Source organism: Ambystoma mexicanum, chromosome 11, assembly GCF_040938575.1.
Source record: "Ambystoma mexicanum isolate Mex_15411 chromosome 11, UKY_AmexF1_1, whole genome shotgun sequence".
NCBI classification, from domain to species: domain Eukaryota; kingdom Metazoa; phylum Chordata; class Amphibia; order Caudata; family Ambystomatidae; genus Ambystoma; species Ambystoma mexicanum.
This window is the reverse complement of record NC_090934.1, coordinates 836,855,822-836,876,504: the sequence shown is the minus strand read 5'-3', so window position 1 is coordinate 836,876,504 and position 20,683 is coordinate 836,855,822. Positions and strand designations below refer to the sequence as shown.

The following is a 20,683-nucleotide window of genomic DNA, read 5'->3' as shown; positions in this document are numbered from 1 at the left end:
ACCGCCCAGTATTTGCCAAAAGCAAAACCTGTAACAGCCCCCTTGGAAACTTTACAGAAAGAGTCATATCCAATCTGTCAAGGACTTCACACCAGAATGTGAAGTCCTCGACACTTTCCATTGCTAGTTATCAACCTCCCTTCCCCAACAGGCCCAGGGATATTCCCTGATCTCTCCCGGACAGTGCACAGACACTTATTGAATGTGTCAGGCCTTATTTCCTTACCCTCCATCTCCCATTGTCCCACCCTAGCCCTGTTGCCAACATAAAACAAAACCCCCAACCTTAACTGTCCAGCAATGCACAGCATTCTTAGACACTCCCGCTTCCGCTCCACAGAACACCCAGCAACCACGGCTCCTGGTGCCTAGAAGGTGGTATAATATTGTACCCTAAAAAGAAACAACCAAAAGGATATGGGGTGGTAGGCGCTCTCCTCCCTTGTTAGTCCCTGCTCCTGCATGTAGCTGCCCATTCCGGCATCAGGGTTCCTGTCACTTCTCAAGGTAGACAGATGTAGTGCAGTGAGTTTTGGCTGGTCCCCCAGCATGATAATATACACTCAGCCTCTGCTTAGATGCCACCGGGCCTCCATCTTCTTCTCTCCTGTGTTCACTCATCCAATGGAGGGATCTTGACAGTATCCATCCAGTCATTTGCATCCGACAGCATCTCAAAAATAAGTACATTCCTTTGTGTATGACTTTCAGCTTGCCAGGGTATATCAACATGTACTTGAGTCCGGCTTTTTTAAGTCTCACTTTCGAGGCGATGAATAATGCTCAGCTTTTTTGCACCTGGAAGGTGTAATCTGGGTATATTGCAAATTTTGCAGAGGTCCTCTGTGTGTCGCCCCCATTCCGGGAGAATGCAAGGATATTTTCTCTATCCTTGTAGTTGAGGACCTTTGCTATTATGGGTCTAGGTGGGCCTCCTGACAGCGGCTTCCTTTCTAGGGAGCGGTGTGCTCGTTCAATGGTGAACCCTTGAGTTAGATTCCCGGCTCCAAGCTCCTGTAGCAGTACATTTTTGACGTAATTTGTTTGGTCGGAACCTTCCATTCCCTAGGGTAGGCCAACGATACTTATGATGTTTCTTCGCGCCCTGCCTTCCGCATCCTCAGCTCTGTCCTCTAGTAGCTTCACCTTTTGTCCCAGTATGTCCACATCCTTCAACATCTGCTTTTTCTCCATAGTGTTCTCTTCGACTTGCTTCTCCAGCTTGGATGTGCGCTCCGCTAGTCTGCGGAGATCTTGCTGCAGCAGGCCCACATCCACCTTTACCTCATCGATCTTCGCCTCTATCATGGCCCGAGAAGCTGCTATGGCGTTCAGGATCATTTGATGGCCTTGTTCTACTTTGCACCCTTGTTTCTGGGTTTCTTTTTGCTCTCCATCCTTGGCGGTTCCGGCCTCTGCTTCCACCGGACTTTTAGCAAAGGCCTCCATAGTAGTCTGCTTGCTCTTGGTCTTGTTATTACTTTTTCCAGCCATCAGTTCCTTCCAGGCTCGCCTCTCGTAGTTCCTTAGGGTTATCTCAAGGTGCTACTCATTGGGCACTGCCCCGCGGGCGCTGTGGCTGGGGACCCCTCAGTCTCTCACGCCGCCTGCTCCACCTGTCTCCATGAGTGATCCACTGCCAGCGTAGGAGTATCTGCGTTCGAGGTATGCCAACTTTAGTGCCGCCGGCTATCATCTAGACCAATGTTACCACTCCCAGACTACGGCCACTTGAGGCCCTTCCACTTTCAAGCTGGCTGTACGCACCTCCTCAGCCCACTCAACGCTACTTGTTGTCCCGTTAACATGCTCAGGTGACCTCTGGATTGTTGACACCTCAGCCACCACTATTCTCTCGCAGTGTGGTGTGCTCCTTCACTCCTAACTCTGCCATCGGTCACTGTGTCCTACTCTGTTTGGACTCACTCTCCCAGCTTGAGACAGTGTTCCCATGAAAGCTGGTGCGCCAGCAACTCACGAGGCCGCTCACGCCAACTTTGTCCAGACCTCTTCTCTGTTATGTGAAGGAGCAGTTCCAGTCAGCTCATGTGCACAGTGTGGGACTGCTTGCACTTCACTAGCTCCCCCTTTGTTAGCAAACGCAGCCTGCAGCTGTGATTTTGTCGCTGCTGTTCTCACCACATCCCAGCATCGTAGACGGGGCAATTATCGCAGTCTTTCCATGTCTGTGCAGTATTTATATTGCTTCCCTCGTTCTGCCCTCCCATGGTGCTTCCCTCCCCACCTCTAATCTCGCACTTCAGCCACTTCGGGACCGGCCTTGCTGCACTGGGCTCAGTCTCTGGCCCTCGCCAGACCTATGGCAATAGCATTCACAGCACCCGATGCGCAGGGCGCTTCTCCAGCGCCACGGGTGATCATGTTATTTGGCCATTGCGCACTCCTAGATATAGGGGCAGGGTCTGTATGCGCCTCCTCCGGTCCGTATTAGTTGCTCTTCAGATCTTGCAAGGAGGGACCAGCATCTTTGGCTTCGATGTAGGCAGCCCCATGCGTTACATCCTTAGCCCACACTGCAAGCGATTAAGTCCGCTTCTCCTGTGTGGTTATGAAACATGAAGGGCTCCGGCCGAATGCTGTGTCTTTGTTCCGCAGCTGGCTCTTTCGCCGCTCCCGGGCTTCCGCGAATATAATGTATTAGTTTGTTGCAGTGTTACTGTATCCGTGCCCGGCTTGATCGCTGATTAGCTTTCAGTTACAGGCTGCGTGCGCCCGCTCCAGCTGAAGACGGCGCGCCTCTCAGCAGAGCTCGTTTGACCACAGCCCAGTCCTTTCTCTGGACCATCCGGCCAATTTGCTTTTCGCCAGCTCACCGGAAACCACTTTTCAGAGCTTGCCACAGCTTATCTTCGCTCCGTCCAGCATTCAGTTTTCACGTGGTCAGGAACCGCACCTTCATAGTTCCGTAGCTGCTTTTGCTGGCCCAAATGTTACTGTTGACCTCTGTTTCCTTGCAGGATTATGTAGGATCAGCAGGAGCTTGGAAGGAGCATGTCCTACTCCATGGCCCTGTAGCCACGCCCCTGCACCTACTTTGCATAAACTTCTAGTTAGCTTTGTGTATTCAGTTTGGAAAAGGAAAGAAAATGAGCGACTAAGCAGAGGGGATGGTGTAGCATGCAGAGAAAGGGGCCAACTAGGTGGAATATTGTAGTTTTGCAGCCATCTCACTTTTAGGGTCACTAGTACAAAGCAACAGGGTAAAAAGATAGAATTTCAAGTTTGGGATCAGCTCATGGGTTGAGCACCAGTTGCACAGATTTATGTAACCAGCGGATCAAAAAACTAAGTTTGCCATCAAAAGCATTTGGCCGTGTGATCATGTACATTTTGAGAAGTATTCACTCCTCAAGATGATGCACTTTCCTGAACAAAATGAAATATAGTTTAGGCTATGAGATTTAGACACACTAACTTAAACTTTGCTGAACAACATGGAGACAATGCAGCGTTTTACATTAGCAATACTGTAATTATGCATTATGTAACAACTTACATTTTAAGGAAGGGAATTGCAGGCCTGTCTTCTAAATAAAAATGTTTTTTTTTTGCCAGACAGGATATAGTTGGCTTAATAAAAGTATCATCCATATTACTTCTGGCTTTGTAAGGGAGGCATGGTATCAAAAGTATGACACTGATGCAAGAGGTACAATTTGTAAAACCTTTATTCAATTTTCGTGGGATTGGAAAAACTCCTCCTTTGCCCTATAGCTAGGATGGGAGTAATCTGTACCATAAAATAATAAAGAAAACACAGTCCTAGTAGTCTCTATCAAATCAAAGATGGCCTGAACTAACAAAACCTAATGCCTGCCCTATCTCTTATACAAGAAGTGTGTAAAGGGGAATATGTATGCAAAGGAAAATCAGTGTTATAACAAACAATCAATGTGGCTGAGTCGGCTCTCCTTCCCACATCGGACAGCACAGAGTAAGTAGGTCCGCTTTAACAGGATGTCACACTCTGGCTCAGGTTCTCAAAACAAAGTTACTTCACAACGGATCAAGGCCCGTTTGACCTTCCACATTAAAGTCACGTACTTTAGCTTTCAAAAGTTCTTTCACAGTTCAACAAAGGGCTCCCTCAGTCGGGCTCGGAACTTTCAACCCAAAAAGTACTTGATTCAACGTAGATCTCCCTCAGCCAGGCTCGTACCTCGCAATTGCAGGGGTTCCCTTCCCCAAGCTTTAGTCACATTCGCTAGTGGTTCCCTTCCACTAACCTATTGCACTTCCGGTCTCCCTCAGTTGGGCTCGGACCTTTCACGGATGTCGAAGACTTTCGAATGTGCAAGGCTTTTTCTATAAACCTTCGCAGGACCACTTTCGACTTTCTCTTCAGCTCCCACTCTTATGTTATTTGCCCCAGTGTCTCTTGGTCTTGGTAGTTCAGTACCATAAGCACAAAAGTTCAAAAGAAATCAAGCATTCACCTTTTCACTTCTCCTTTTGCAGGGGTAATCTTGACTATTATGCATTTCAAAGTTCTTTCACTTTGCCACTTTATAACTAATCATTTCACATTTTGTAGAGACTTCCGAGTGGGCTACTTCCTGTCGCCGGACTACTCTGCGACTCTGTTTCGCTGGCTTCACAGTTATCAGCCACTTCAAAGTTAATCACTGGTTAGCTTTCTTTCTCGTCAGCATGTGCGCAAACCTTCACTTGTGAAATACACTGTTGCGTCTTCAATCTTTTCTTGACACAAATCGGCCTTTCATGTCTTTCACTAACTCACCGGTTGTGCGCGTTCCTTTCTTGTCTCTGTGGCTTCGATTCACAAGTCAAGGTTAATACCAAAGGCTTGGCCTCGCCTCCCCAACTCTGTTGTTCACCCGGGAGGGTCGCTGGCGTTCTTGAAACACAATGCAGGTTTCTTCTTGCCTGTGATTTGGCTTTCTCCACGTCTCTTTCACGGCTTCCCGGAGGCAATGACCTCCTGCAGGGAACTTCAGGGCTTCTCTAGCCTTTGCCCTAGTTCCTCGATCAGTCGTCCTGCTCCAGTGGGTTCACCTTTGCCCCAGAAGAGCTGCTCCTTGTCATGTTCCACCTTGCTCAGAATGTGTCTCTATGTTTCGCCTTTTATCCGTGTGGGGAGAGCTAATGGGTATCAGATGTATGTGATTAAAGTCAATTGCCTGACGTTGCCTGACCCGATTATCAGGACATGTCCAATGAGATATGTAAGGGTTATCCTCTTAACTCTGTCGCCCTCTTCCTCTACCCAGTGTTTGTGTAGGGTGGGGAGTTCAGACCTTGGAGGATACTATAAAATAGGATGGGCATGGATACGGGAAAGGGAGGAATACAGCGTCTCACCATCAGTTGTCTCACCCCCACTCCCCGAAGACCCACCTCACCCAGGTGATCCTCCCACACTGGTCCACCCCCAGGGTCTGGATCCAAAGGCGATGGCCATGCCCTGGCTACCTGAGAGAGAGATCCCCGGGGACTAGTTAGTAAGTGAGACACCGTTTGGTTTCTCACGGTTTGCAATTATTTGAAAAAGAGAGACCATTTCTTGTCTAGAACTCACACACACGCCTTTGGCAATTTTAATAATGGAGGAGATGATTACTGCTGCACTACCGCCCATTAGCCTCTTTGAACTTGCAGTGAACAGATAAGAGGGTGGAGGGAGCCATGAGAGCAAGAGAGGAATAATGGGTGAGCTGTGCCTTCATTGAACAAGGTCATTTACATAGCTAGCTGTGCTACACAAATGTCAATTTAATTAGAAAAATTACAGAATTGCACAGCAAATTGCTATGCAAAACTGCTTATTATATGCCTTTTTATGCCGGAATAGTGTCCTATCTTTTTTCTGATGTTTTCAGTAACAGACCTGCTATGAAGTACTTGCAAAGTTGTACGAACCGAAACTTTGTTGCATAACAGGATAAGCTTTTATGTGATTAAACACATTATATATCATTACAAATGTGCTAGTGGCTTCAAATTTTAAGTAAATTGTTATTTTAACCTTCTCCATTTCCATGTTGATTTATTCTGGCCTGAGATAGACATGCCAGTGGTTTGTGTGAAGTGCTAAGGTATGATCTTGAGATGCTTGTTGGGTTTAGATGGGAGATGCTTTCTGACTTGCATCATGGTTTGAAATCATTGATTTCTATCTAATGGTTTACTTTTTTTGGGTTCACCTCCTATTTGGTTGGACTACCTTGTTATACCATGCTTTTCTTTACCTGTCTGCTTGCACGAAGGTTTAGAGGCGTCTCAGCAGTTTTTATAGCAAAGTTATTAAGTAACTTTACTTAGTACATGAATGCTCAATGTTTCAAATACAAGTTGTTTTCTTTGCATTCTTTCATTCCTTTTTTCCAGCCTTAAAAAGGCTTCTTTGTGCATGAAATGTGTGACGGCAGTCTTCTGATTATTCTGAATACACGTATTTGTACATATTGGTTCTAAATCTGATCGATCTATGGGATTGGAATCCATTTATAATCCTGTTAATGTGTTCCAACATTAAGAAACAGACGCATACAAAGAGATTCCGTAATATGTGATTTGATTTCGAATGTTACTTTTGTGTAGTGCACTATCTTTTGGTCTAAGTTTCAAGGCATATCAGCAGAAGCGCCTCCTTTCCTTAGAGTGTGAGGCTGGCACTATGCACCTAGAAAGGCATTTCTCATTCTATTAATCTTTCGACATCCGGTACATGTTGGCTCTCCACGTCCTGGGTAAATCAAGCCAGTGGTGCAGAAAAAAAGTCCCACGTAATCGAGGCACCGCTATAATTGTGGCTGCTGCAGTCCACCGTTATTTACCACCACACTAAAGCAGTTAATTGAAAAGAAGCGCCTTACTGGTCAGCGCCAACATTTCGGCTGCAATTACTGAATACTGCACTGGAGCTTGGACATGTGTGCTTGCATTTCTTGTGCAATGCTCCATGGAGATAACTATCTTCTGCTAGGCTTTTTTTTATACTGGAGGCACAGGGTGAGTATACTCTTCCTCTGAGCTCCACCTCTTCTCTGCACATACCTTCTTGATCCTCTCTCTCTCTCGCTCTCTCTCTACACACCTCCCTTATTTGAAGTGTGGTAAAGTTCATCCCATAACAGTCATTGTATTTAGCTGGTATCCTTTTTATTCTGCGGGGATGAGTGAACTCACTTGTATGTAGAAGCAGAACATATCACCAGATTAGTTTCATGGAATGAACAAGGGAAGCCTTTATTCCACATTATGCAAGAAAACGACAGCATCTTGCTCTGCTCCCCTACCCAAACCAGCTGACCCCCCCACCCCCCTAGCTCATCTCCCCTTATTTCTCCCCAGAGGATAGACCCCACCACGCACCATCCCTCGGAATCCTCTGCCTAATTATTCCTACCGCTATGAAACAATGACTCCTTTCATATTTCAACTGTCCATTGTTGACTTTTAGTGTTCGCTGATCATCACGTGCCAGTACACATCCAGTTCACCTCAATCCCATCGTCAACTTCCTGTCCCATTCTCCTCGGGGGAGGGGCATATGTGAACTGACCTAAGACGTGTTTCTGCTACATTGTTAGGACAGTATATAATCAGCATAGTCCAAAAATGGCAGCTCAGTGTCCTTCACCCAGTGCCACTAAATGTCCCAAAGGTGCTGAGTCCAGCATGCTCTACCGCACATGCTTCACCATTTCAGGGATTTCAGGGCAAGCATTGGCAAATGTCAATAGTCCTGGGAATGCAATGTCTGCTAGGATTTAAATAAAAAATTCTGACTTGTGTCACGGAGGTACCATAATGCAATAGGAAACCTTCCATCTCATTAATGTCATCCTCCCATGTCAGATGAAACAAGGAGATGATGTCATATTTATCACATTTTGTAACCCAGGGGACATCCGCTGACGGGCCCCCTCCAGCCCCCTTTGTGCTTCCTGCGCAACTAACACTACGATTCTTTCCCTGGCAATGTCTCTCCCAATTCACCTGTTTTTCCTTTGCACAGGGAATTCTATCGCTTACCATCACTACTGATTCCCATGCTATTCTTTAGTTCAGGGTTCACCTAAGCCTAAATGTAACACTCCGATATTTAATTCGCTCCAGGTTTGCAGTAAGGACAATCATTATAAGAAATCCCCTACTGGAAGCTTATTACTACCAGAGAGCTGAGAATGCTGGCAGGCTACAGCCTGCTAGCATTGTGTTGATAATTGCAGTTAATTTATTTTAAAGTTCCAGCCCCCCCACCCCCCTCCCTGGGCCTAGGGAGCACTGCAAACTTAAAAAGAAAGTCAAAGCAATTATGAACACTACGCTGCCCGCCGATTTTGGGCGGTGGATTATTAATAATTGCAGTTGCTTTTTCTGGAAACTTAAAAAGAAAGTGACAGCAATTATCAATACAACGCTGGCAGGCTAGCCTGTCGGCTTTCTCTGCTCTCCAGCTACTGGGAGCTTTTGCTTGATTATTTCCGGGAGAACATAGTTAACATAAGCACAGGAGGCTCATTCATTTCACAAAATGGATGCCTCCTAGCGCTTTAAATTCATGACTTTGATGCTCATTTGCTGAAATTTTACATGGGGACTTTAAAAATATATATGTACGTTTTTTATGTATATTTTTTTATCATGGCCCATCTTTTAAAAGAATAACATTTTTGAGTGAACTACCCGTTTATGGAAAATATTAGCAAATAAAGTTACCGGCGTAGTGCCTTATAATATAGCATGCTATTCTACTCGTCTGTATGGTAGATTAAGGGCTTGAAGTTTCTTTACAAATGTTAGCGTTTTTCCTGATTAGGATTGTTTTTTTTTTTAAATAGTATCATAGCAAATTCCTACATTATTTGATAAAAACTGTCTGAGACATGAGAAAAAATATTGAAATCTGAGTTTACCAAATAACCATTTCCTCTCTCTATTGACAGCAATATGGTAGTGTGCACTCCTTCCATGCCCCTAACCTTGCAGTGTCCCAACATTAAATGGTTGGAGATTATTTCATAACTTTTTATCTTTGTATTGTCATATCTTGCTGTTTTCCTTTTTTTTTATCCTCATTTCTATGCATTTCAATTTTTGGTTAGTGACTGCATCACCTGGAGAGTATAAATGTAGCCTTTTAATGATGTATGTGGTTTTAACTGAAGATATAATTTGTTCTATTTAATTTCTATTTATAATATTAGTAAGTTTTGTATACCTCCTCTCACCCCCCACACACACACAAACACAAACGCACACCCCCACACCCTTAATAGCTTAGCCACAATGTTATCTTATCAATTTTGAATGACCTAGTCCTATATAAGAGAAGCCCTGTTATATATTGGTTGGCAGATAAGCCATTGCTGCGCAAATTGCAGCGTGAAGCTGACGGAAGCAGCTGTGGTGGTACGCGCTCGTTTGAAGTGTGCACCACAGTGGGGCTTGTCGGCGGTGCAGTCTGCTGGCTTTACGCCTCCTCTGGCAGTCTGTAACCTAACTGAACATTTCTTGCAGTTCCATTGGTGACGCACTGTTCCGTCCTTTCCCTCATTCGTTCCTTGAACCGGGCTAGATGTGGTCTTGCGCTGGATTCTTTACTTGGTCCGTGACCTTGAGCCATTAAACTGCTCCAGTTTACCAGTGATTTCCGTTTCGGGACTGTACTCAGCCAGACGTGGGCTAAGGTATCATTGGGTCTCGGGCACAGGGCACACCATATAAAATATGCTTTTGGCCTGATGTTTGTTCTTTGTGCCTTGTCGTGCGCTGTTATGGGCAGTTACAGTGCTGATATGTGCTGCTACATTGGAAGCATCCCGTGAAGTCCTGTGTTGGAAGCGTCCATCTACTGGTGGTGCTTCCTACGGCCTCAGTCCTGGACTGTGGTGAGTTAAGGACCACAGCGTTCAGAGCCATGTGCCCAGAGGCCAAGGAAGCTGTTGGGAGCGAGGTCAAGGGGGTGCAGCGAGGTGAAACACTTGACACCCTTTCCTGTAGTGGGCAAAGAGGCAGGGGGGGCTGTTCTTATATTTGCCCAAGGTAGGTCCTACTATAGCCCCTATTACTACGTGTTTGGTAGTGTTGGGCACTGGTGGGGGGCTTAGCATTTGATTGGAGTATTTTGACTTGAGTGGATTTCCAATCATAAAAAATGCCTATCACTAGAGCATATTGTGAGGGGTCAGAAATGCGAGACGGACACAAAGGTATAGTTTTTTTCAATGTTTGTCATTTATTAGATTAAAAAGGGTCAGATAAACGCCTATCTTTCCCTATCCTAACAAGGGTGTCCCTAACTAGTAAACTGAAACTAAAGAAAGATGACCTAGTGTACAAAAAGTCTCTGACCCTCACACTAATACAAACAATAAACTTAAACAATGAATATTTGGCTGTCTTCAGTTCAACAAAACTGTATAAAAGTTCCAACTCCTTGTGACCAGAGTTGGATTCCCTTCCCCGGGATCAATTTACGAATACCCCTGGAAAAGTTTAGATTCAATGAAGTTCTGTTCAGTTCAACAAAACATTTCTTCTCTCCTCTGTGTCCTTCCACTTGGTAAAGTAAATGTCTTTTTCACAAACACTTGTTCAAAATCAAAGCAACTGGTGTCTTCCACAATATCCTCCCTGGTAAGGCACATGTCTTTCTCACAAAACAAGAGTTCATAAACCAAGGCAAATGTTTTCCTCCAGCATATCGCACTTCTTCCAATGAACTTATTTTGTCAGGATAGCACACCGACGACCTTTGGTGAGGCAACAGTCTGTCAGAATCATAATAGAGTTAACAAGTCCTTTCCACCACACCTCTTTGCCACAATCACCCTGTTCCAAAATATCTTCTTCTTTGCTGGTCCACTCGCCTGCCAGGAAGAAAACTTCTACAACTACTATTGATCTTAGTGACAATAACTCTTCTGAGATTCTCCACACCAAGATTCTCCACACCAGTATTCTAGGTGAGGATGGCTGAACAATGGCTTTCTCTTTTTTTTTTATAGTCGCTTGACTCTTGGCAATGTGGGTTGCAGGTTTCTACGACCTGAGAATTTAAGAAAAGAGACTTGCGCCCAAGGAGCCTCTTGACTGCTTCTTCACTGTCTCTTGGCTGTTGGCAATTCGGGTTACAGGTTTCCCCAATTGGTGTCCGATAGAAGGGGAATTGCGCCCCTGCCACCTCTGTACTTATACTATATGTTCGGTATTCAAAATTATTAATTTACTATTAAATATCCTCTTTGGAGTGTCCCAGGGTTACCTTTGGCTTCAGGCCAACTCACCAGTCTTCATTGGCATCTCGCTTCAAGTCTGCTGCTGTGGCGGACCTCCTGCATCCTGCCCGCTTCGTTGCCAGCTCCTGCGTTCCTTCAGTGGACTGCGAAACTCTTTTCCGGTGCTCTGCCTGCTCCGTTGATTCTCTGTGTCCTCTCACACACCGAAGCTCCACACGTCGGGTCGGGAGCATGTCTCCCTTTCGGCGGACTTCTCTTCCAAAGGCTGCTTCCTGCTGCGCGGACTCAGCAATGTTGCTCACTTTCACTTCTTGCGTCGGCTACTGCTGGCATTCTTCCTTTGACTTCTGCTGCAGTCCTCGCACTCCAGACTGCTTCTGCTGTTAATCCTTCAGCCTCTCTCTTCAGCTGCAACTCATTCCTGAGTTTAAATATCCCACTCGGGTGTCTTGCTGTATAACAACTAGACCGCACATTCTGGTCAACATCACCTTTGATCCTTACTAACTCTGGGCCCATCTTCCTCGTCCCAATGGCACGGGCACGGCATTATGGATCTTGAAGTCCATAATGGGATGCATAGCAGTTACATTGATATGTTCTATTTTACAATATGCCATCAAGGCTTCAGGAAGAATAGCAGAATCCTGAGTTAAAAGAGGTCACCAATTCCACCTGAAATGAGTCCCCTCCCTTGAGATCCTCCCACATAATACCGGCCCCAGGGTCAGGATCAGGTAGCAGGTGCCTTTACCTGGCCACATGAGAGGAGGCTTACACTGTGGCTTCATTGATGATCTCACTAGATTCATCACAGTATGCTCTCAATATGTTGTCCAAACCTGTGTTTGACATATCGTCACAGCCTAAATCTCCCAGTTCAGGGGTAAGAATTTAACCCTAGTAAGGTGTACGCGTTTCCACAAAGCCTGGTGTGCCTTGTGAGTCCCCAACCCCCTATCGAAGTAGAAGCCAACTGTCTGAAGTCTTAGCACTAAGTGCCCAGAGGAGAATGCGAGTTCATGACAAGACGCTTCAATCTCCCGTTAATGATGATGATGAGGCCGACCCAAGTCCAACTCAGGGCTACGTCACTACTTGTATGGAGCTGGTGAAGGAGGCAACAACTATTCAGGCTGATCCTTTATGTGCTATTGGGGAAATGTCAACAGGAAAAGGAGCTGGCACTCCTGATAGCTTAGTGCCCTCCTTGGTTCTGGCAATGCATTCTCCCACAAAAAAGATGGAGGAGGTGATATCTGAAGTCTTGGTGCAGTCCTCGTTTGTTAGGAAGTGGGTGGATGATGAATCAGTTAATACAGGGAGATGGCAGCGTATTAAGGAGCTTATACGTGATCTCAATGCACGCACAAATGTAGTAGAATTTGGTTCCTGGGTTGTCATTGGATACAAGGTTTCCTCTAGTCCATATTTTGAAGGTGGATAGGTCTTGTCAGATTGATCAGATCTATGACGGGGTTAACCAGCATTGCCAAATGAATGTTGGCATGGAAATGCTTAGTAGTGAAACCATGGATATTGGGATACAGAAGGCAGAACAAGCCAGACTCATCCTCTGGACAATGGTAGAATCCTCCTATGGTGTTATTTCATCATCTGCAAAGACTGTTGGATCCGGGACTATGTCTAATAGTACATCTTACTCTTTACCTTCAAAGGATATCCGTATAAGAAAGTCCCACATGTCAAAGATTGCTGACCTGACCCTACGGCGGTTTATTTTGGACTCTAGGAACATTGTACTTGATAACATTAAGAAGCTTAAGGAATCTGAGTGAAGGGAGGCGCTTAAAAATACAATTTTGGTCTGGGTACATCAAAGAGTGGGCCAAAGTTGCAAAGTTGCATTGGAACACAGGGCCTGAGAGCCCTCCGTAGTGTTCATATTAGCATCTGGTGTTCTATGGGCAATACAGATTGCATTGTTCTAGGATGCGGTCAAAGTAACTTTCCATTGTTTCTGAGCCAATGTAAAAACCTGCAGAATATGTCATCCCATACCAAGTTGAGAATTATTTTGGACCAATATCTTTGTGTCATTTGTAGGAATTATGGACCTTTATTCCGGCTTTTTTTAATGGTATTGTACATGGGGGGGGGGGAGAATGCACGTTTACTGCGCATTCGGCAGTAAACGAAAATGACGAATTCCCATTATACCGTACAAGGGGAGCAGGGGTTGCGGGGGTGTCCCCCACGCACATTAAATGTAAAGCAGGGACACATGAAAATCCCAAAAGCTCGAAGTCGGCTTCGCAATTTTGTAACTCAAACCTTTGTGAATCGTTTTTTAACGTACATCCGTTTTTTATTACTGGTCGATTATGCTGTTGTTTCATTGTATGTCATGTTTGTGTTGAATGTTTTGTCAGTGCACTGAGGCCTATGGGTGTGCTGCGCTTATATGAGAAATAAACTAAACTTGGTTTTAAAAGGGTAGCTTTACTTTTTCTTTCAGTGCACTTGTATATCAGTGTCTAGGAAATGGCTGGCCCTGGGCAGTTCAGGTGGTGGACTCAACCTGATCCAAAAAGAAGGCTGGAAGCAGAGGCTGATACTTGCACATAAGGTGAGTTTACTATTTATTTCTAAAACTTTAAAATTTGATCCTAGGTTTATGCCTTTGTATTAATACATAGTCGAAAGTACAATAGCTTCAACTGTATATTTCAACTAAATGTTATTGAATACAGTGTATCTGAAGTCTACGTCCTCTCACTAGAATTCTCAATGTGTATGCCAAGTTCGCACTATGAAGCAGGGTCTTACTATAACTGAGGAAATCTATGAATAAATGTACTCCCATGGTGAAACCTACATTTTGTTGGATAAGCCACACCCATTTTATTAGCCATGATTTTAGTTTGGGCTATTTGGTGCCACCTATAAGTCAAAACTGTTGCATTGGAGTACAGGTAGGAGGGAGATGAAATGTGAGGACGGGGACACAGCTTGTGGGTGTTTGGTTATTTACACACCCATTACCAGCCCATGACCATGTTAATCCCTATGGCATTACCACCCACTACCTGCCCCTCCAGCCCTAAACATATCCTCCTAGAATCTCTTTGCGCTCCCTTTATCAAGTAGTAACATCACACATCAGCCTGCCAATGTTTTTCTTTGCATTCTGCTGAGAGTTAATATCGTAATTGCAGCTGTAAATTGCTACTGGTGTAATAAAAAGTTCCTATCCAAGTGTGCCTTCAGCCACTTGATTTGTATGTCCTCCATGTTCTGAAATCCTTTTAAAAACCAGCAAAGACAAAGCCAACAGTTTTGGCTTGAGTTATTAGATACGCATTAGCCTGGTACTGACATCATATACCCAGTCAATTGCTCCATTTTCCATCTGTTGCAATCCTGTGGCCAGGTAGTAGCAAACGTTTGACTTTGTCAGTGCTTATTTAATTTGGAATTTTGAGCAGATTTAGTTCACTGCCTCGCCATTTCTTTTAACCCTTTAAGTGCCATGGGTATTTCCCCCCAGTGCCAAGGCCTTTTTTGGTGATTTCGCTATGTGGCCATTCAATGCCTTGTAACTTTTTTGTTACATGAGATATCTCGGCCAAATTTGGCTCCTTTTTTTTTCCCCACGTGTAGGCGGTCGTAACGCCACCCAGGAATCCTAGGTTGCTGTAGGGGGGAAAATAACCAAAAAGGGCGAAAATGTTGTGTTTTTTCAAAAAATGTGAATAAAATGATGTACAAGGAAGCCTTTGGTTTGTTCTTTGTAAGAGCTAGGAACAAATGGTTTGCTGTGCTGAATTCCCCAATTTCCTGGCTTTCAAGAGCAGGTTGAGTGGAAACGAAAAAAACATTATTTTGATGTGGTTATCAACCATTTTGTGAGAGGCGATTTTGGCCATTTTTGCCAATTGGACATGCATGGACGGAATGGAAGAAAAGGGTAGGAAAGCCGAATTGGAGGACAGAAAGGCATATATTTCTGAAAAGTAGACAAAATTCCAAGTTCAGCAAGGGGTGATTTGCCTAGGTCGGGCAACAACTAGGTAGGGGAAAATGCCATAGATTTGGGGAAAAGCGGGAAAATGACAGAAAAAAAGGTATGTGGTGGACATGGTTGGCTTGGTATGGCAATGGCTTCTATGAATTTTGAGAAAAACAATGCTCCGCTACATTCCCCTGACTCTTGCAGTTAGGGAAGCACACATTTTTTTGTAGTGTTTCACAAAACGAGCAATAGCACAAGCCAAACACTGAGACATGGTACACAGTAGTTTTATGCTTACGGCCTGAACAGACGTACTTAGCATGTGTAAATCAGGAAAATCAATGTGGAGAGGAACGGCAAGCATACATTTTTGAAAGAGCACAGGCAGACCTTTTCAAGGGTAGGTGACTTGTGCAGGTTACAAAAGTGTATGGTGCCTAAAGCAGCGACTAAATGTAGGGCACATTTGGGAAATTAAAGGGTTGTGTGACAAAGGGCACCAGGAAATGGGTCAAAACTTTATGAAAACCACACAAACACAACAAATGTCATACCTTCCCGCGTTCCCACACATGTCCCGATGAAAACGGTACCTCACATTTGTGGGTGCACCTACCTGGGTGCCAAGGGGAAAGCCTAAAGCGCAGGTAACCCCAAGCCTGTTCTGACAGCTGAATTTCATACTTTTTCCAGACGGGCACACCATACAGATATGGGCCTCGGTGTCCAAGCCACCAAGGAAAACTGGGAACCCCATGCATTTCGGAAAAGAGGACACCCGTGGGAATCCGCAGAGGTCTGCTTTGTGCAAATCGGCCCAGAATTTATTACCCAGAAAACCCGCCAAAGTCCAAAATTAGGTGAAAAAACACCAATTTTCCGCACATTTCACTCGGGTCACCCACCAAAACACGCCGACACCAACACATGGCCTACCGTCCCACGTTCCCACAGGTGTCCCGATGAAAACGGTACCTCACATGTGTGGGTGCACCTACCTGGGCGCCCTGGGGAAAGCCTAAAACACAGGTAACCCCAAGTCTGTTCTGACAGCTGATTTTTCACAATCTTTCCAGATGGGCACGCCATACAAATATGGGCTTCGGGTGTCCAAGCCACCAAGGAAAATAGAGAACCCCATGCATTTCCGAAAAGAGGACACCCGTACCGAAAGGCTTGGCGTTACCAGTGGGTTACCCTTTTCCTTTTGCGCCCCGGTAGTTGTACCCACACATGTGAGGTACCGTTTTCGTCGGGACATCTATGGGAACGCGAGAAGGTATGACATCTGTTGTTGGCGACGTGTTTCGATGAGTGGACACAGGGAAATGTCTCTGAAATTGGCTGGAAATGAAGACAATTCTCAGACATTTCGCTCTGGCCACCCACCGAAACACACCGCCAACAACACATGGCCTACCTTCCCCCATCCCCACATGTGTCCCGATGAAAACGGTACCTCACATGTGTGGGTGCACCTACCGGGGGCGCAAAAGGAAAAGGGTAGCCCACTGCTAACCCCAAGCCTTTCGGCACAGCACATTTTGTTCATGTGGGCAACCTACAGATTTGGGCCTAGGGTGTCGAAGCCAGCAAGGAAAACAGGGAACTGTTACGCTCACCTGACTCCCACGGAGGCGCAGGTCTGGTTTGGAGTGTTGTTGCTTCTTCTATGGTGAAGCGCAGGACCCGGAAGATGGACTGGACCGGACCTTCGAATCTGGCTTGTCTGGCTCGCAGGAATATCTTTCTGTATGTGAAAAGGGAGTATTAACAATCTGCGGGAGAAAGTATAAGCCTCCCGCTCCCTTCTCACCCCCTCTATGAAACCCTCCTGCGACCCCCACGTGAAGTGTCACCTTAGGGTTTGAAAGGTTGAGCTCTCCATCCTGCTTCTCATGCAGGGGCGCGTTGTATCCAGTTACTTCACTGGGATTTTGATTGTAGAGGGTTCAAGTTTTGATTTTCCCGGTATAGTACCGTAAGGATTCTGTTAATGAGTATGATTCCGCAATAATAATTGTTCGTTGTCTCTTTTTCAGGTGCGGAAACTATTCCGAGAAGAGCTGTGGAACCGAAGAATGAGACTCTGGTGAGCTTGATGAGAGTTCTCTCAGTGTCCTTGTATCAATGCGCTCACTAACGCTGATGTCTTTTTTTCCCCATAGGGGCCGGGGTCCGGAAATGCCTGGATGCGGCACCGACCCGAAACAAAGATCAATCCAGAAGAAATCAGGTAAGTCTTTAATGGGCGTTGGGTAACGTCTTTTCATGCGCCCACTAACGCTGATGTCTCTTTTTTCCCCTTAGGGGCCGGGGTCCGGAAATGCCAGGATGCGGCACCGACCCGAAATGAAGGTGGAATAACCCAACAGGTAAGCTTTGTAATGGAAATTAAGGTTTCCTTGTTTTCTTTCCCCTCTCACCTTTATTCTTGTCTTTTTCTCCCTAGGCGCAGTGATGTGGCTGCGAGTCCAGATGTCGCCGTAGAACGTGGTGGTACCTTGTACAAGTGAGTGAGATGCGGCGCTGCAGCGATCAATGCGATGTGCTTTTAAATGGATGTCTTCCTTTTCAGGACCGTCGGCGAGATGTCTCCGGAATGCGGTTTAGCAGGTAAGGACTCTTCTTTACCCTTTTCTTTTCTCTTCTCTCTTTGCAGGTGTTCCAGGATGCTGGCAGGAGTGGCAGAAGACAGAATGCAGGAGCAAACACGGTGAGCGTCCAGCTGCTAGAGGCAGAACAACGCGAAGCGTGAGTTGCTGCATGGGCGTGGCTTAAATAGCCTTCAAAGTAGTTCCAGGTATGTATCCTTCCTCTCAGGTATGTATTCCTCCCCTGACCATACCCGTGTGGTTAAGTAGTTCCAAAGATAAAGTAGTCCCATTCAGGCCTCAGAAGGCCTGGATGTTGCAGCATGGTCTGCATCAGGTAAGTTAACACTAAGCACCGTTAACACAAAGTCTCCTTTTATGAGCCTGGCGCCTATGGCGCCAGGACTGTGGCCCGATATGAGCCTGGCGCCAAAGGCGCCAGGACTGAGTCCAAAGAGCCCCTACTTGAGGCTGTTGTGACTTCCCTTGAAGACATGATGTCTGCCTCTGGGGTAGCTGGGTCTTGTCTGGCACCTTGGAGGTAGGCATCATGACAGGAACCCCATGCATTTCTGAAAAGAAGACACCCGTGGGAATCCACAGAGGTCTGACTTACGCAAATCGGCCCAGAATTTATTACCCAGAACCCCCAGCAAAGACCCCCACATGGGAGAAGGGTGCCCAAGGCCAGGGATATTACCACCGACTTTGCTGGAGCCCTGGCTGCCCTGTGTAACAGCTTCTCCCCACCAGGGAGTCCCAGCAGTGTGCCAATACCTCCCATAAGGGAAAAGCTGTAATACAGCCCAACCACAACTCCAGGACGGTTGGAGGTGATGTCCCTGGCCTTGGACATCCATGTACCATGTGGGTGTACCGTGCCCTAAGCACAGCAGCAGCTCCAGGGAGCCCCGCCAGGATCCCCATTCCTCCCCAGAGGTGACATCTGTAACACAGCACAGCCAGAGGTGGAGCCTGGGCTTGCAGACGGACAACCCACATGGGAGGGAACCTCTTCCAGGGAAACACGAATGTTCTGCTGGCATGGGGGGCAATTTGTGTCCTGCCCCTGCAATTGTGTCACAGCCCACCAACATATCTGCCCAGACGGCCCATTCCTACCCGCACCACCAACAATCCAGCCCCAGTCTCACCCACCCCACTGACAGTGGGCCCTAACCATAAAATAGTAAAAAACAGTACTCGCGTAACGTTGCAGCTGCACGCGTAGAAAAAGCTGTAAACAAAACAAAAAACATGTGTTACCTATGGTCACACCAGCAAAAACAAATAAATAATTTTCAAACATGCCCCCCCCCCTTTGCAAGCCATCCCTGGTGGTCTACTGAATCTCACACCCCCCCAGTGCCCCTTCCTACGGGCAGATATCTGCCTCGAGGCAGGCCTGCATGAGGTACCCCTGCCACCTATTTTGGGTGAGGGGGGGGACCCCAAAAATGGTGGGACAGACCCCCCAGTGGGTGGGCCAGTAAGGTTTGGCCACCCCGGGGCCAGATTGGCACACCAATGTGCCCCTCTGCGCCAAGGCAAGTTTAGTAAACAAAGAAAATCATTCAAAATGGCAGGCTGCCCTTTAGCAGGGGCTGAGTGGCCCCCTACACCGCTGGGGAATTTTCTAATGTGAAGGGAGGTGCACCTCTGTACCCCCACCCCAATTGGAGGGGCAGTGTATCACATGTAGTCCTCCCCGGGGGCAGATAAAGGGGGGCTGTCCTGCACTCCTCCCTGGGCTCAGGCATCCGTTCCTAGGAGCAGATATCTGGTCCCAGGGAGGGCTGCATGACATGGCACCCACTTTGTTGCGGGTGGGGGGGTCAACGCCCCATCCCATTAGAAAATTCCCCATCCCTTTGGGGTGCCCCACAGCCCCCCCTAAAATGCGTTCCACCATTTTCCCTTTTTTCCTTTGGTAACCCAACTCCCCTTGGTGCAGAGGGGCACATTGGTGTGCCACTCTGGCCCCAGGGTGCCCAAACCTTACTGCCCCACCCTCTGGGGGGCCTGTCCCACAACTTTTGGGGGCCCTCTCCCCCCTCACCCCAAATGGGTGGCGGGGGCACCTCATTGCAGCCTCTCTGGTCCTCCTACAAACGGCTGCGTGAGGTACACCCTGCCCTCCATTTGGGTTGGGGGGAGAGGGACCCCAAATATTGTGGGACAGGCCCCCCAGTGGGTAGGGCAGTAAGGTTTGGGCACACCGGGGCCAGATTGACACACCAATGTGCCCCTCTGCGCCAAGGCAAGTTTAGTAAACAAAGCAAAGTATTCAAAATGGCAGGCTGCCCTTTAGCGGGGGTTGAGGGGCCCCCTACACCGCTGGGGAATTTTCTAATGTGAAAGGAGGGGTGCACCTCTCCACCCCCACCCCAATTGGAGGGGCGGCGCATCACATGTAGCCCTCCCTGGTGGCAGATAAGGGGGGGGGGCTGTCCTGCACTCCTCCCTGGGCTCCGGCGTCCCTTCCTAGGAGCAGATATCTGGGCCCAGGGAAGGCTGCATGACATGGCCCCCACTCCATTGTGGGTGGGAAAGACGGGGTCACCACCCTGTCCCATTAGAAAATTCCCCGTCCCTTTAGGGTGCCCCACAGCCCCCCTAAAATGTGTTCCACCATTTTCCATTTTTTTCTTTGTTTACGCAGAGGGGCACATTGGTGTGCCAATCTGGCCCCAGGGTGCCCAACCCTTACTGCCCCCACCCTCTGGGGGGCCTGTCCCACAATTTTTGATGGCCCTCTCCGCCCTCACCCCAAATGGGTGGCGGGGGCAACTCATGCAGGCCTCCCTGGGCCTCCTACAAACGGCTGCGTGAGGTGCACACCCCCTCCATTTGGGGTGGGGGGAGAGGGCCACCGAAAATATGTG

At 47.0% G+C, this 20,683-nt stretch overlaps 1 protein-coding gene across 2 annotated transcripts in view; it reads left to right on the top strand.

Annotated features, from left to right (window-relative positions):
* The window catches only part of HPS5 (HPS5 biogenesis of lysosomal organelles complex 2 subunit 2), a 1,306,927-nt gene that overhangs the window by 70,999 nt on the left and 1,215,245 nt on the right, over positions 1-20,683 (top strand). For both annotated transcript variants that reach the window (XM_069623788.1, XM_069623787.1), the window contains exon 3: positions 13,708-13,818. In XM_069623788.1, coding sequence (XP_069479889.1) covers positions 13,708-13,818 — 111 coding nt within the window. The remainder of the gene's footprint in view (positions 1-13,707; positions 13,819-20,683) is intronic.